Below are 16,929 nucleotides of genomic sequence, written 5' to 3' on the forward strand. Positions count from 1 at the left end.
AAATATTTTAAACATTTTTCCCATTTTCATTCTCTCCATTTTTTATATTGTTACAAATTTTCATATTTTAAAAATTTTGTATTATTATTTCTACGTCTAACTCAATCCATTCCTATATTTGTTTACTTTTTGTAGTTTTGTTTTTGATATTTTATTTTTCATTTTGTCGTTTACCCGTTTTTCATTATTCTTACCATTTTGCAAAATTTTTCAATTTCTTAAATTTTGATCTAATTTCCTTCGTCAAAATCGATTGTTTCATTTTTCCAATTTGTTTTATGTTGCTATTTTTTTTACAAACTTTCACATTTCAACTTTGCCATTGTCCTAATTTTTCTCATTTTCTGTTGTTTCTCCGCTTTGAAGTTTTTCTTATTTTGGGTATTAGTAGGTTTTTGACTATTTGCATGTTATTAATCTATTTCCATTACTTAAAATGTCACTTTTCAGCTTTCTCGTTTTGTACCATTGTATCTATTTTGTCTCGTTTATTCCTTAAGTATTTATTTAATTTTTTTGTTTTTCACTCTTTAAATTTTACTTCCATTTCTTTTATTGAATTTATTCCGTTTCTATTTTGCTACTGCAATTTGCACAAAGTTGTAATTGTGAAACAGCGAAATTTTGCTCGCGTATTGTCTGAATCTGAACTACTTGCACGCCGAGTTAGCGAAATCTTTAAAAGTAGCCAAATCAACTGCCATCATCGTAATGCCAACCGGAAGGGAAAAATGAACGATATTTTCAGGCATTTGAAGCTGTCGAAGTTCACACCGAAATATCCGATTCGGCAGGCTTTCTGTATCTGTGGTTTGAAAAGTGACATTTTCATTGCACCCATTGATCTTCAACCAGGAAATTTACGCTAAAGAGTGCTTGAAAACACGTTTGCTACCTTTCATTAAGCAACACGATCGTTTTATGCTATTTTGGTCGGATTTTGAATCCTGACATTAAGGGAAAAGGACATTTAGTGGTATACTACCAACAACGTTGAGGTGGCGCACAACGACAACAACCCTCCCTACATACTAGGACACGGCCCAATCGAGGACTATTAGTCCATCGTTAAGTGCAACCTGAAGAAGAACCCTGTTTAAGCAAACTGGGGAACAAAGTGAACGAGGTGACTGTATAGAATTAGATGGCAGTAGTTAAAAGACGCTTAACCGAAAGCTTAACTGAATATTTTTCTGTAGTTTATACTAATTGAACTTATGGAAAATGCTTATGCTGCTTAAAAAAAATTATTCAATTTACATGCATTGTTGTTTGACCAAATTTTGATTATAAACTGCACTGGTAGATGAGTGGTAAGCGTCATGTCCGGATATGCCAGGATTTAGCACTACGTTTGGTATTTCATCCGGACCGGTGGCTTTCTTTGATTTTAGGTGATTCGATGCTTCTACAAACTCACCGTTAGTCACTTGCCGATCGCCAGTGTTTGCTCCTTCTTCTTCGCCGTACGGTGTTGGAGGCTAGATAGTTGTATCGTGCCTTAGGAAAAGACTTTCGACGATTATCGTCAACTTACTCGGGCACATTTCGGCTGGCCTCGTCGAATCCTTCATTTTCGCGATCACGACTCAGTCCGCGTCGCCCCAGGGATTGACTTCCACTTCTCGGCACAGCTTATTGTAGCAATCTGACTTGCTAAGTCTGATCTCCCGTTTTAAAGCGACCCTAACTTCCCGAAACACTGCCTTGCGCTCTTCTCTATCTGGATACGATATTGCTCTCTGAGCCTGTCTTCTGGCGCTGAAACAAGCAATTCGTAGCGTACTAAGCGTCTCGTTCCACCATTAATCTGGACGCCGTTTATTGCGTGGTCCCAGTTTTCGCAGCATTGTGGCGTCACAAGCCGCCACAATCATTCTTGTTAGGCCAGCCAGGTTCTCGGTCCCGCCGTTCGGCCGAAGTACCTCTACGAAGAAGTCATGTTGAAGGTTTTCGTCTTCCACTTTTGCTCACCGGTCATCCTTCTCCGTACTTCAACAGGATTCCGTTGACCAATACAGTAGCGAATCGCCTGATAGTCACAATGCGTGTACGTTTCGCATACTTTCCAATTCATGTACGCCATCAATGAAGGACTACAGAATGTGACGTCGATGATAGACTCCCTCCCGTCTCTCCGAAATGTGCTAACAGAACCTTCATTGCACAATCGTACGTCTAACTTCGCATGAGCTTCCTGCAGGATACGCCCCCTTGTGTTGGTTACTCTACTGCCCAGGCGTTAGAGTCACCACCAATGGATACCGGCTTCCAACCGATCAACTGCTCGGTTATCTGCTCGAGCATTAGGCTGAACTGCTCTACTGTTCACCTTGGAGAAGCGTAACAGCTACACACGAAGACGCCGTTGATTTTGGCGAGCACAAAGACATTGTATGAGCGTTCTACTACTTCTTGAATGGGGAACCTACCCATAACTTGTATCGCAGCTGCTCCCGATCTATCCGCCGCCCAGCTACCGTTATCAGGGGGGACTTGATACGGCTCTGCGATCAAAGCGACATTGCACATAGTTTCTGTCGAAGACTGCCACAACAGTTGCTGTACGGTGTCACAGTGATTCAGGTTTATCTGGGTCATCTCCATTACCGTTGGCCTGCAGTCGCCTTCTTGTAGGCAGGGCATTTAAAGCCACCCGTCTGGCAGTCGTTTCCGTCCGCTGGGGTGCAAAGCAAGCACCTCTGCCTCCGCGCGAAGTCTCTCTCGCAAGATGACCCGTCTCCCCACATTTCCAGCACATCCCGGATCTATCCGGGCCTTTGCAAGCCCCTGCCAAATGTACAAAACCCAAACACTTGAGGCATTTCTCCGCTTGTTTATATACTCGGGGGGCGGCTCTCAGCTCGATCACCCAACCGTAACTGCTTCCAGCACATTGTCTGCAGCGGTTACCGGTAAACAAATCATTGCTATTTAAGTTCCTCCGTATCCCTTCTCTAACCGGATCGTCATGTGCACCTTGCCCAGGTTACACTTCTGCTTCAGTGCGCCTCTCAGCTCGTCTTCCGCCGTAATTTTATCAAGGTTCTTGCACACAATCACCTTCTCCGGGCTTAAGGCTTTAGCTTCTGCCTTTTCATCCATTGCTTTGGTGATAGTCTCCTGCAAGCTCGAGGAGCATCTCGCCTTTTTGGGGACGCCTGACTCTTACCACGTTTTCCCTCAAATCCTTCAGCTCTGGGTCCTTTCTGACCTTCTTGAGCAGCGCTGCATACGTCATCGCGTTATCGGCTTTGACGAGCACGACTTCTCCCTTTGGCGCCTTCTGACGAGCCGAGGATTTTCCTTTCCTCGTCTAGTCCCCTTTTCGCTTCTCATTCTTTTTTTGCTGTTTCCCGTGTTTCTTCTTCCGACCTACAACGGTACTCCAGTTGGCGTCCTTTCTTTCGCAACAAAAGTGTCTGTCTCTTTGGCTGGCCTGGTCTTTTGTCTCCTGGCGAGGATCTTGTCCTCTTTGCAGTCATGGGAACTGCCGTGTTCTCCACTCCAATCTGCTTCTCCTTACCCTGTTTCGGAGGGGCTAGCAAGGTAGTAGCGTTGCCGTGTCATACTCCTTCACAGTAGACAGTAGCCTCTTTCGGATTCAGAGAACCATCTTCTTAATGTCCCTTTGGGAATTGTTTCTCTCATTCACAAACCTGTGGAGATGCTCCACCAAGCTCTTCACTGCAACTGCTTTTGGCGTCTGTTGAGTGTAACTCCTCCCGCTCTGCTCTGGTTCTTGTTGCTGTTGCTGCTTCCCTTCCTCCTGATCCTGCTGAATGACTTCAACAGCTACTGGTTATAGTGATCTCATCAAATCTATTCTGGCGAACAGTTTCGTCGCTCCGTATATGAGAGGTTCTTTGTTTTGCTCCATTTTATTTGGTCCCAACTCCGGGCCGCTATCTCCACTCGATGCACATAGTCGCCTCTCGTGATCCCATGATTATCTATGCATACTAAATCTTAGCAGCAGAGAGGTCACTATCCTTTAATGGGGAGTAGTGTTCAAAGCCGGATCGGCGTAAAATCTGGAATGCTTCAACCGAACCTAGTACCACCAACTAAATGGTGACGAGTTTTGAACGTACTCGGAGACCTGCGAGGGTTTTATTGGCAGTCGTACTGTTAGCCCACTCGCCATTTCAGGTCGGTGTCATCCTTCCTTACTCAGGGAGTAGAACAGCATGCCTGTCAACCCAAAGTCGCCGTCCAATTCGTGATCCGTGTCCTGTCCGTTGACGTTCGCCATGGCCAGTATGCCATAATCAGGATGTTACTGGCGTCGATCCTGATGTGCCGGTTGGTACTCCGGTTGGGCTAGAGTGCTTTTATTGCTAAGATCTTAGATTATTGGGATCTTAGGATCTTAGCAGAAGTGCTTTTGGAGTTATGGCTTTTTTGGAGGTTTGGAAGAGCCCAATCCAAACTCCACCAAATCCTAGCAAGACTCCCAAACTCGCTGAGCCGGGGGGTTCATTAAGCCCGTAGACACCTGTCCTTCCTGTCCCTACTTCTCCCCTGCCCGGGATATATGATCAGCGTTGTTTGTTTATAGGTTACGCCATCCTTCGATGATTTGCATTAGATAGTCATATAAGAAGGTATTGGATTTAGAAGGTTTAGTCACTCGCATCCCCACAATTCGAACTCCGTTCAGCATACCGGTGAAAAAAAATCTCCAAGTGACATTCGTAGTAGATTCTACTTCTTCGTATTGCGACATAATTCGTTTGATGTAATCTTCCTTAGTGCGCCGTGCCGGATCATGGATACGAACGTCTACCATGTCATTTTCCATATACATGGATATCTTGATTCTCGTGTTATTAAAACTCATACGTCCCAAACCCCGTTCCACAAGAAGTATCGCGAATACTTACCTGCAAGGTGAATTTTTGGATTCCTGCCAACTTTGGACTATAAAGTAAAAAAAACTTAGGACCTAGACCGGCGTCGGCTGGTTGCTATCAGCATCGAAATGAGAGGGTGCCAACGGGCAGGCCTCAAAACCCGTACCGTAGAATTTATACCCCAATCCAAGGTGTGACCAACACTTCGAACCCCAGCCCTACGTAAAACTAGGCCTGGGATCCGAAGTAATGATAAATACCAAGCCGCGCACGGAGCCTGTGGCCACCAGAAAGCACCGCACAGTATTTTTGCCCTTACCCTGTTAAGCGGGGCTCTGACAGGGTTGACTTTCTTTCCCTAGCTATTCGTGGGAACAAAACAGCATGAACATGAGTTTGGAGGAGATTGCGGCGATGGAGGTGGAAGAGGAGAAGGATTGCGCGGAAAGCATACTTGGAGAGCTGATGAACAGTGGTTCGTTGGAGGATGTTGTGTCCTGCAATTCGTCTATTCTCAACTCTCCAGATAGAGACGAGGATCGGACAGTGGCCAAGGAGGACACAGACCAGTCCGGCGGAGCAACCGGTGAGTTGAAGGGCTCCGAGAACAAAACAAGAGGAACAGGAAGAACTCAACACTTAAGCAGAGCGGCGAAGAAACGCTATGGGTGGCTGCTGAGAAACGGCCACAAACACACTGAAATGCTAGAATCCCAATAGGGAAGGCACCATCTAAGCGACAGCGTTCGACAGACACGGAGTCGCCGAACAACAGTCGGTGCAGGAAGGAACCGTAACCGAAAAAGATCAGGAGTTAGGATCCTAGACATACACTAAAAACTGAACAGCGCCCAACTTTCAATGAAATGGCCAAGTCGTACTCGATGGCCATCATTCCGGTTGTGTACCCTGCAAAAAACCCTCAGTCATGAACAACTGAATGCTACTCGATGCGCGCTGATCGATAGCGTCATGGAGCAGAGCTCAAGCAATACGAGACCTAAGTTTAGGAAGTGCACCTACAAACAAGGATATCTCGAAATCGCCTGTGTAGACAAAGATACAGCTAAGTGGCTGAAGGATGCCACAGCTGCAATGAAGCCCTGGGAAGGCGCTTCATTGGAAGCTGTTGAAGCGTCGCAGATTCCAAAACAAATGCTTTACATCGGGTATCTGCCCGACAGTATCGACAGGTCCGATGGGAACATCCTCCGCCTGGTGCAGAATCAGAACGACAATTTCTGCACAGAACGCTGGAAGGTCGTGAAGAGAACTGCGGTCCTCAAGATGGTAGAGCTCCTGTTGGCGGTAGATGAGGCTTCAGTGAAACTGATAACCTGCCAACACAACCAGCTGAACTATGTATTCGGAAAGGCTAGAATGCACCAGCTGAAAGGGGGGCCGGGCCTTCGCCGAACGTGGAAGTTCTAGGCAAGCATGGTCTGTGAAAGCTCCTCTGGGTGACCCAATACGGACCACCTCACAACCGACTTCTGATCATAGCAAGCCTGCAGCGACGGTAACGAGTGCATCGGTGGCAGCCGGTCTTACGAGCAAAACGCAAAAGCACCCTACTGTATGCGGCTCACGAACTGATACGCAAGGAGAAGATCGAAAACCCCCTGCAGACGAAGGGAGCGATACTTCGGAAGGCATCTTATGACGCCTCACGAGATATGGCATACCTGTCCCAAACGGATCCTCATTAATAATGTACTACCCGGTTGGGACGACACATGTGGACAAACAAACAACTCGCTTCCAACTACATTGGATTCGGGCAACCCCCATTTCATGTAAAATGGTTAATTTCAAAATAATGGTTCTCAGCCGCGTTCCAACCAAATTTGATGCGGTTTTTTGGAAACGATCATAAAATTTGTCCAGTCTTAGAAATCAAGGCCACCTTTCCGGAACTGACTGTAGTTCCGGGTATATTGGCCACACTCCGGTCTACTCCGAGAACCTGGTAAATCCCGTCTTGCGAGGTGTCAAACTTTATAATTTTGCAAAATAACCAGTTGCACCAGTTTGAGGGTTTTTGGTCAAATTGGAGACATCCCGGGATCTTCCGGTAACCTGGTTCCTCCGTTAAAAAGGAACGATTTTCGACTGGTTTCAAAACCCGTCTTTCAGCACATCAAACTTTATGATTTTGCAAAACAAGCACACTGAAAGACATTTTGATAGCATTTAGACGAAATGAACACTCTCCGGAGTATTTCGGGAACCTAGTTCCTCTGACAAAGTGGACACTTTTGGACCTTTTTGAAACCCTCTGTTGCGGCATGTCAAACTGCATGAATTTGCGAAACAAATACGCTACGACGTTTTGAGGGTTTTTGGTCTAATTTTTCACACTCCCGGGTATTCCGGAAGCGTGGTCTCTCCGGCAAAGAGGACAATTTTCGACTGGTTGCAAAACCATGCACATAAAATTTCATGATTTTGCTAAGCAAGTTCACTGAAGGACATTTTGGAGGTATTTGGTCTAATTGACTACACCCTGGAGTATTCCGGGAACTTGGCTTCTCCGGCAAAGCGGACAATTTTCGAACAGTTATAAAACCCGTCTTGCGACATGTCAAACTTTATGATTTTTCAAAACAAGTGCACTGGAGGTCATTTTGAGGTGTATTCCGGAAATCTGGTTATCCGGCAAAGAGGACACTTTTCAACCGATTATAAAACCCGTCTTGCGGGGTGTCAAACTTCATAATTTTGTGCAACCAGTGAACTGGATAACATTTTAGGGTTTTTGGTCAAATTAGATACACCCCGGGATATTCCGGAAATCTGGTCCCTCCAGCAAAGAGGACAATTTTCGACCAGTTTGCGATATGTCATACTTCAAGATTTTTCAAAACAAGTACACGAAAAGATATTCTGATGCCTTTTGGTCTATTTGGCCACATTCCCAGGGTTTCCGGGAACCTGTTCCTCCGGCTTGTCTTGCGACATATCAAAGTTCATGATTTTGTAAAAATAATATGCACTGGGGGATATTTTGAGGGTTTTGGTTGAGTTGCCACACCTTGGAGTATTTTGGGATCCTGGTTCCTTAGAGAAAAAAGACACCTTTCAACCGGCTATAAAACCCACCTTGCGACATGTCAAATGTCATGATTTTGAAAATCAAGCATTTATTACTATATTTTAAGGTATTTTGTTCGAATTGTACCCGACCCGAATTTTCACCTGAATTTGGTTCTTACTGGAAAGAAAAGTATTGTCGGTCCGTTGTGAAACCAGTTTTGTGTCGCGTGTCAAACAACGTGAAAGTAAACCATCGCATTTGCAAAATCGTGAAGTTGGACATGCCGCAAGACGGGTTTTATAACGGGTTAAAAAGTGACTTCTTTGCAGGAGGAACCGGGTTTCCGGAATGCCCCGGGTTGTGGCCAATCTGACCAAAAACCCTCAGAATGTTGGTCAATGCGTTTTGTGCATCGCAAGACTGGTTTGAAGATCGCTATGAATGTTTTTTTGTTTTCAGAAAGAAGGGTAACCCCAGTACTCGCAACAATATATCTGGAACTGCAGTCAGTTCCGGAAAGGTAGCCTCGTTTTCTAAAGCTGCACAAATTTTGTGATTGTTTCTAAAAAACCGCATCAAATTTGGTTGGAACGCGGCTGAGAACCATAATTTCTAAATTTAACATTTTCATTGAAATGGGGGTTGAGGACGTAAGAGTTAAGATCGACTTCGTGTTGCATGTTGTTCTTTGCAATGAAGTTTTCTGCCTGTGCTAAACTTCTAAACGTAATCAAAACACTGTTTTTTGACGTGGTGTAGCTGAATGTACATAACATCCGCGAGATTAAATACTATTTTAACTTTAACTAGTTGTTCCGCCTCCTGAACCGTGGGTCTAACACGAGTTTTGTAAAATTCGATCGAAATTGAGTTTTCCCGTAGCACTAACACTTTTGTTTCCTTTGGCAGACTAATTTCACTGCGCAGCCGGGGGCAACGATACCATACTGTTTGTGCACTGGATATATAACAAAGCGCTGGCTTGCTTCACTGGTACCTATAGCTTAGCGATTTTTTTTCTTCGGCTTTGTGCGAGGTCAGAAGATAGACTGATGGGCAGTGTTTATCTAACTCCATAATTCGCAAAGTACAGCGGGCCTTACACGTTCAATATTTTTGTCAATACTAGAGTGTATTGACAAAAGTATTGTACGTGTAATGGAATAAAAATTATTGACGATGTGGATTTCAAACGGGACTGATATATTGTAACAATATCGTCAATACTGGTATTGACGAAAATATTGAACGTGTAAGGACCGCTTACGATGCTAACACTTGCACGCAATACAACTTGCTTGCAAGCTTTATTTTTATCGTCGCACAGTGATCACCTTCCATACAAAAGTCGGACAAAACCTCAAAAGTGGCCCGAATTTGATGAAAACTTCACATTAAGGTAATTTTGGGACGCTGAATTCATATTTGATATTTATTTTTTGTTTTTTTGTTGCCTCAAAATTTTGGCACATAGGGTGGTTCCAAGATTCAATATTTACGAATATAAAGTACACTACATCTGAAAATTCATTTTCAAAAAATTGGGTGTGGTGAATTTTTAAGCAGAATACACATTTTTTCAATTGTTGATAATGATAAGACACATCTAAACATTATATTACGAACCCTGGGTAATCAAAGGCTATCAGGCGTCTCCTTCAGACATATCATGTAAAATCACCTTTTTTCATACCTCGGGGAAGAAAGGGGCAAAACAAGATATTCATTTTCGGAAAGTACACTAATTTTCAAGTATCATGAACAAAAAGCGATCTTTCCGAACTGTTTAAAAAAAAAGTACAGCCACTTTCAACATTATAACTTTTATTTATTGCACGATTTATTATTTGTTCTTCATGTCTGAGCGAGAATAACGGCTTGTATCGACTAAATCGAATCATCTGAGTTGGAAACACCGTTCCGTACGGTATAAACAGCGCGCATTCGGGAATTAAACACAGTGTTTTTTCGGTGTTTTTCGCGATATTCGCGGTTTATTTTTCGACAAAAAGGTGAACGAAGTGCTTCTCTAGTGGTGAACAGTGAAAGTTTGGTGAAAATCGGTTCAGAAACGGCTGAAAAAAGTGAATTTTAGTTTTGCCCACGCGGTGCAATAGATAAACAAACAGCCATCGCTGTGCCTACCCGTGTGGTTGCCGGGCCGATCTTGCATTCACTCGCTGGTGGAGTGTGACGGTGTGCTGAACGGACGATATTTTTGAGTCGCAAAAAACGTAAAAAGTTTTTGAAAAATTATTGAATTTTTTTTAACGTTGGATTTGATGGTATTTGAGATACCAGTACAGTGTGTACCGATATGTGTACGGTACAGTGCGGGCCAAAAGTGTATGAACGGCAAAAAATAAAAATTGGAAAAGTGCGTTTTTCTTGCTTGTTTTGCTATTTAGAGGCTGTGTAGAAGCAAGCAAGCGAACAGATTCATCACTGCGCATCTACACTGTGTCCCAAAATTGTGGGAACACTTCGAAAAAGTCGACGTTGAAGGGACAAATAAGGTAAGATCTTTCCTTTTCTTCACCTTTTTTGTCCATTTGGGGTTGGTATCGGGTGACCGTGCCACATAGCAGTTTCCAACGTCTGGTGGCGTAATCCAAGATGGCGGCCGCTAGTAGCGGTGATCCGGGAGTGTCAAGTCAAAGAAGATTGCCGGTATACATGGATCCGACGAACAAATTCGGCGAATTGACGTTCCTGCAGCTGACAGGCAAAGACGGTGTACCTTTGCCAAGAAACCCGTTCGTCATTGGTAAATCGGTGGAGGTTGTCGCTGGAGGCCCAATTGAAGGTGCGAATACCGAAGCTCAAGGGACACGGTATACCCTTCGAGTTCGGAACCCAGTCCAAGTTACCAAATTAATGAAGATGACCAAGCTTATTGACGGTACTGATGTTGTGGTTGAATCCCATCCGAATCTGAACGTAAGCAGATGCGTAATTTCCTGCTACGATCTGATTCACCTTGAAGAAAAGGAGGTTTTGCAAGAAATTATAAGCCAGGGTGTGATTCGTGTACAGCGAATTACACGAAAGGAAGAGGAGAAAAGAGTGAATACGCCAGCGCTTATCTTGACCTTCTGCAAGACCACATACCCGGAATACATGAAGATCGGTTTGCTTCGCGTCCCTACCCGCCCGTACTTCCCAAACCCGATGCTTTGTTATGGTTGCTTCAAATACGGCCATACTCGTGTTCGCTGTCCTGGCCCGCAACGTTGTCCTAATTGCTCTGGAGAACATCAAGGTGAAGAAAAATGTCGAGCAGCTCAGTTCTGCCTAAATTGTAAAGGTGATCACCAACCAACAAGCCGCCAATGTCCAAATTACAAAAAGGAAGCAGAGGTCATAAAAATAAAAATCCGCGACAATTTGACATTCCCGGAAGCGCGCAAACGAGCTGAACAGCAAAATCTTGGAAGTTACGCCCAAGCCGCAGCGCAACCGAGCGAAATTCTTAATAAACTAAAAGAGCTGGAGCTGACAATGAAGAGGAAGGATGAGCAGATCGCAAAACTTCTGGCGGAGGCCAAAAGAAAGGATGAAAAAATCGAACAAATGATAGCGTACATACACCAGATGAAACAACAGTCCGCTAGTCAAGAAAAACCACAGCAAAGTAAAGAACAAAAACCAACGAACCAGACAGCCGGGCCAATAACAAGATCAAGGAACAACTCACCAGCGACTAACACGGACTCGAAGCGAGGAAGGCCACAGAAACAACACACCCCGTTCAGCAAACCCACGACAACCCCACCGGATAACTTGAGCCCACCACCAAAAAGAACCGCTACCACTACCACCAACGAAACCATGGATTATTCAGACGATGAAATTGAGATTACCGAGAAGCCTCCTAGCCAGCCTCTTCGATAATTTTCATTTTCAACAACGTTTGGATACCAACGACAACCCATGCACGAATACTGACCACGAGATAGATCGGTTTGGAAGAGAGGAAAGTGTAGTACTCCTTCCAACGCAAGCACAGTAGGATGAAGGAACTATCTGGGCCGTCATACCCCAACCCGTTGATAGTGAATTCACCTCTGTGGCCGATAGGAACACCGATTTCACCACTACAACTTGTAAACCAGCAGACCAAAAACCCACGATCGACGAACAGAAGGAGATCAGCAGAACTACACAAAGTCTATCCCCAGTGCCGACCGCAGTCGGTGTTTTTGAACATGACAGTGTAGTTTGTGCGACAGCGGTTGGCACTGTGGGGCTGGACCTTCCTCAGGTCAGTTCTAAAGGCGTCAATCATCTCGCAGATACTGCTGTCCTTAACATTTTTACAGGTTTGACTGGTAACGAAGAGCATATCCATGCTTCGCCTCCTCCTCTGACTTCACCCGGAGAAGGTCCATCAAGAGACCCGTATCGAGACGTTACCATCACCACCACAACTAGAGCTATGAAACAACAAACAACGAGAACTACACAAAGTCTTTCCCCAGTGCCGGTCGCTGTCGGCAGTTCTGGAAGTAACCGTGTAGTAATCTCGACAGCGGCTGGCACTGTGGGGCTAGACGTCCCACAGGTCAGTCCTATTCTACCTCCCTTACGAACGGATTCTGTTGCGGTTTATCCCGTTACAGATGTGACCAACACGCATCGAACGAGTAACCGGTTTGGGGAAGAAGAGAAGAAAGTAGCTTCCCCACTTCATGATGAAGGGATCGATCGGGGGGAAGAGGACTGTCCCTACCTCCCGGATATACAGTCCTCGCAATTCTCCTCCTGGCTTTCCACCGGTGAAGGATCATCACGCGCCAATACCCAACCACCGACGCGCCGAATATCGACCACATCATCGTCAACACAGTCGACCACAAATGGTCGTTCCAACGGATGTTTCGCACTGCAATGGAACCTGCGCGGTCTAAGAGCGAACATCAGCGAGCTGAAGCTGCTTATCTCCGAGCACGAACCTTGCGTAATAGCGCTGCAAGAAACGAAAGTCAACCAAAGCGTGGTGGAATCTAGTTTTGTCGGCAGGAACTATACGCTGCTACTGAAATCAAAGTCCCAACACTATTGGCAACATGGTGTAGGACTTGCGATCCGAGAGGGCATACCCTTTGAACGCGTGCAACTGAACACTAGCTTACAGGTCGTCGCCGCACGTATCTTCCTGCCAGTACAGGCAACAGTTGTGTCTATCTACATCCCACCTTCCACTCAGCAATGCCAGACAGCATTGAGCGACCTGCTCGATGAACTGGAAGGTCCAGTAGTGTTCCTTGGAGACTTTAACGCAAATCACATCGCTTGGGGATCTAAGTCATCGAACGCGCTTGGTCGCTTCATCGCAGAAACTACTTTGAGTAGAAAGCTCGTGATTCTGAACGACTATTCTCCAACTCGCATCGATCCCGCAACGGGCAATACTTCAGCTATTGATATTTCCTTCTGCTCGGAAAACCTGGCTCGAAAGTTCACCTGGCGAACCCTTCCGGACACACATAACAGCGATCACATCCCAATCACGATCTCCATCCCTAGTTGGTCGAATGTACAAAAAAACTCGACAAAAATGGCTCTATGATCGAGCAGACTGGCCTTTGTATGAGCGCATCACGGCTGAGGCCATCAACGCTACAGATGAGTGGGACATTGATAAGTTCGCGGATACAATCGTGGCGGCCGCTATCAAATGCATACCACGTAGTAGTGGCCGAACTGGACCAAAAGCTGTACCATGGTGGTGCCCTGAAGTGAAGGAAGCTGTTAGGCAGTGTAGAAAACATCTCCGTGCCCTTCGACGTCTGGATATATTGGATCCAGACAGGCCAACAGTGCTCAGACGATTCCAGGAATCACGAGCAGCAGCACGAAAAGCGGTTAAGCTAGCGAAACAACAATCATGGGAGGATTTCGTGGCTAAGATTTCGCCGAGTAGCACAACAACTGAGCTGTGGCGAACAGTGAATACTTTGCGTGGTAACCGGCAGCGAAGCACTGTAGCTTTCAAGCGATCGGACGACTTTACGAACAACCCCGAAGAAGTAGCGGAAGAGCTAGCAAAACACTACAGTGAGAGATCGGCGACATCGAGCTACTCTGCATCATTTCAAGCGACGAAGGCACGAGCCGAGCAACGGCGCATAAATTACTCGCCCGATAACAATGATGTGTACAACACTGACCTTACTCTGAATGAACTGATGTGGGCTTTGGACAAAGGGCGAAGTGTCTCGACAGGACCTGACATGATAGGCTATCCGCTTCTTCGACGACTCCCGTTATCCGTGAAGGTAACACTTCTCGAGATCTTCAACGTTGTTTGGCGCAGCGGTGTTTTTCCCGCTGGCTGGCGAAACGCTATAGTTATCCCTATCAAAAAACCAAATTGCAATGACTCTGGACCTGCTGCTTTTCGCCCGATATCGCTCACTAGCTGTATGGCAAAGCTGTTCGAGCGTATCGTAAATCGCAGACTCATCACCGCACTGGAGTCAAGTGGGCGACTCGATAAACGGCAACATGCTTTTCGTTCAGGACGAGGCGTCGATACATACTTTGCAGAGCTAGAGAGATCGCTCCCAACAACCGACCAGCACAGTCTCATAGCGTCGTTGGACCTCTCCAAGGCATACGATACAACATGGCGGCATGGTATACTTCGCACACTAAAGTCTTGGAGCATACGAGGTCGAATGATCAACATGCTGCAAAGCTTTCTCTCCGAAAGGAAGTTCCAGGTTTGCATAGGAAATCAGCTGTCAGAAATATATGAACTGGAAAATGGAGTACCACAAGGCTCCGTATTATCAGTGACACTGTTCCTTGTCGCGATGCAACCGATCTTCAAAGTAATCCCAGCTGGCGTGGAAATACTTTTGTATGCGGACGACATACTGCTTGTTGTGCGAGGTCGCAAAACAGAAGGTCTACATCGAAAATTGCAGGCCGCGGTTAGGGCTGTCGAAAAATGGACGAAGAATGTTGGCTTCGCGATTTCTGCTACAAAGTCGAACATCTTTTACTGCAGTCCGAACGCACGTCGAGACCCAGTGCGTAACATCACCATCGACCGTGTAGCTGTCCCGAAAACAAACCAATTGAGGATCCTCGGTGTAACGTTGGACCGGACTTTGAATTTTAAAGCGCATTGCAAGCTGGTGAAGAAGTCCTGCGAATCCAGACATCGGATTCTTAAAATGATAGGTGCCAAACTTCCGCGTGGTAAACGGTCGACATTACTTCAAGTGGGATCGGCGATGATCACTTCGAAGCTAATTTATGGGATTGGCCTAGTGAGCAGAGGAGGCCAAACATCGCTGCAGACACTCGCACCTGCTTACAACAAAATGGTCCGTTTCGCTTCTGGTGCATTTGTTACCAGCCCAATCCCTTCGATTATGGCCGAAGCAGGCACACTTCCTTTCGAACTACTAGCGGTACAGTCGATTGCGCGGATTGCTTTACGAGTGCTGGAGAAAGACCGTAACAACAGTGACCTCCCACTGATCCGACGAGCGTCGGAGCTTACGCAGCAATTCACCGGAGCAACGTTACCCATAATAGGCACGCTTTCCCGAAGAAGGGATCGAGAGTGGCACACAGCGAAACCGACGATTGTTTGGGATGTGAAGAAAGTTGTACGGGCCGGAGACCCACCCGGTAAAGTTCGACCAATAGTCGAAAATCTGTTGAAAAACCGATTCCAACAATCGACTGTATTATACACCGACGGCTCCAAATGTGATGATACAGTCGGAGCCGGACTCTATGGTGTTGGTATAGCGGGAACACACAGCCTTCCGCAACACTGTAGCGTATTGTCTGCGGAAGCGTATGCAATTAAGATGGCTTTGTCAATACCAAACATTCAGAAGGAACTGGTCATTCTTACAGACTCTGCGAGCTGCCTGTTGGCCTTAGAAGGCGGCAAATCGAATCATCCGTGGATCCAAGAGGCTGAAGCATTAGCACAAAGCAAACCTGTTCGATTCGTCTGGATCCCAGGACATAGTGGCATAACAGGTAACGACGAGGCAGATCGACTTGCGAACGAGGCAAGAGCACAGCCGGCCATTGATGTACCAATCCCAGCTGAAGATGCTTGGAGAGTAATAAAGAACGCGATACGGCGACATTGGGACATGCAATGGTTTGGTTCCCGAGAGGCAAAGCTGCGAGAAATCAAATGCGATACACAGCGATGGACGGAGCGAAATAGTGCTGCCGACCAACGCATACTGACTCGGTTAAGAATCGGTCACACAAGACTGACCCATACATTCCTTCTAAAGAGAGAAGCACCACCGAATTGTGAATGCTGTGGAGTAGTAGTAGATGTACGGCACGTAATACTATATTGCAGGAAATACACCAACGATAGACAACAGCATGGTATCAGTACAACTAGTTTAAGAGATGCACGGAATGGCGAGGAGAGCAGCGAAATGAAGATACTAAACTTTATACGACAGATCAAACTTGATACACAAATATGAACACTGAATTGATCGAAACGAATGATATGTAAACCAGATACTACTTCCTTGACACGAATGCACCACCCAAAGGTGTAAAGTGTCATAAATAAACAAACAAACAACAAACAAACAGACTAAATCGAATGGCAACTACAAGTCCAGTAAATAAGCTTTCAAATGAAACCAGTTCGACCCTAATCGGAAGCTTGACTAAAAAGATATATTCAATTGAATAATTTTGGTTTGAAAACAGCTTTGCTCTGAATCAATCATCTATTTCACTTTTGAAGTTCTGTAAAAAATCGAACTTTCGTCCTCAGGACTTAATATTTTGAGAAGACTCTATTCAACCTGTTAAGAAACAGAGAAAAATGTTAAATTATGAAAAATCTAAAATAAAATTTTGAGGTTTTGTCCGGCTAGGCGACGCGACACTGTGCGTCGCTAGATACGTTGTATGCTCCAAGATAATAAATATCTCCCACTGACAACAAAAACCAAGAAATAGAAATTAAATGGATTGAGTTGTCAGGAAGCTTTGTCACTTTTCACGAGCCACTAAGTATAG

General features: G+C 45.4%; 1 protein-coding gene across 1 annotated transcript; it reads left to right on the forward strand.

Annotated features, from left to right (window-relative positions):
• The first annotated feature begins 5,828 nt into the window (after positions 1-5,828).
• Positions 5,829-6,287, forward strand: LOC131680847 (uncharacterized). Its single transcript, XM_058961559.1, has one exon. It carries the CDS (start codon positions 5,829-5,831, stop codon positions 6,285-6,287), a length of 459 nt encoding a protein of 152 aa, XP_058817542.1.
• Positions 6,288-16,929: the final 10,642 nt, after the last annotated feature.

Source organism: Topomyia yanbarensis, chromosome 2 (genome assembly GCF_030247195.1).
Source record: "Topomyia yanbarensis strain Yona2022 chromosome 2, ASM3024719v1, whole genome shotgun sequence".
NCBI classification, from domain to species: Eukaryota; Metazoa; Arthropoda; class Insecta; order Diptera; family Culicidae; genus Topomyia; species Topomyia yanbarensis.

Coding starts and splice junctions, on each gene's coding strand:
- LOC131680847 (XM_058961559.1), top strand. CDS start 5,829: ATGGAGCAGAGCTCAAGCAATACGAGACCTAAGTTTAGGAAGTGCACC.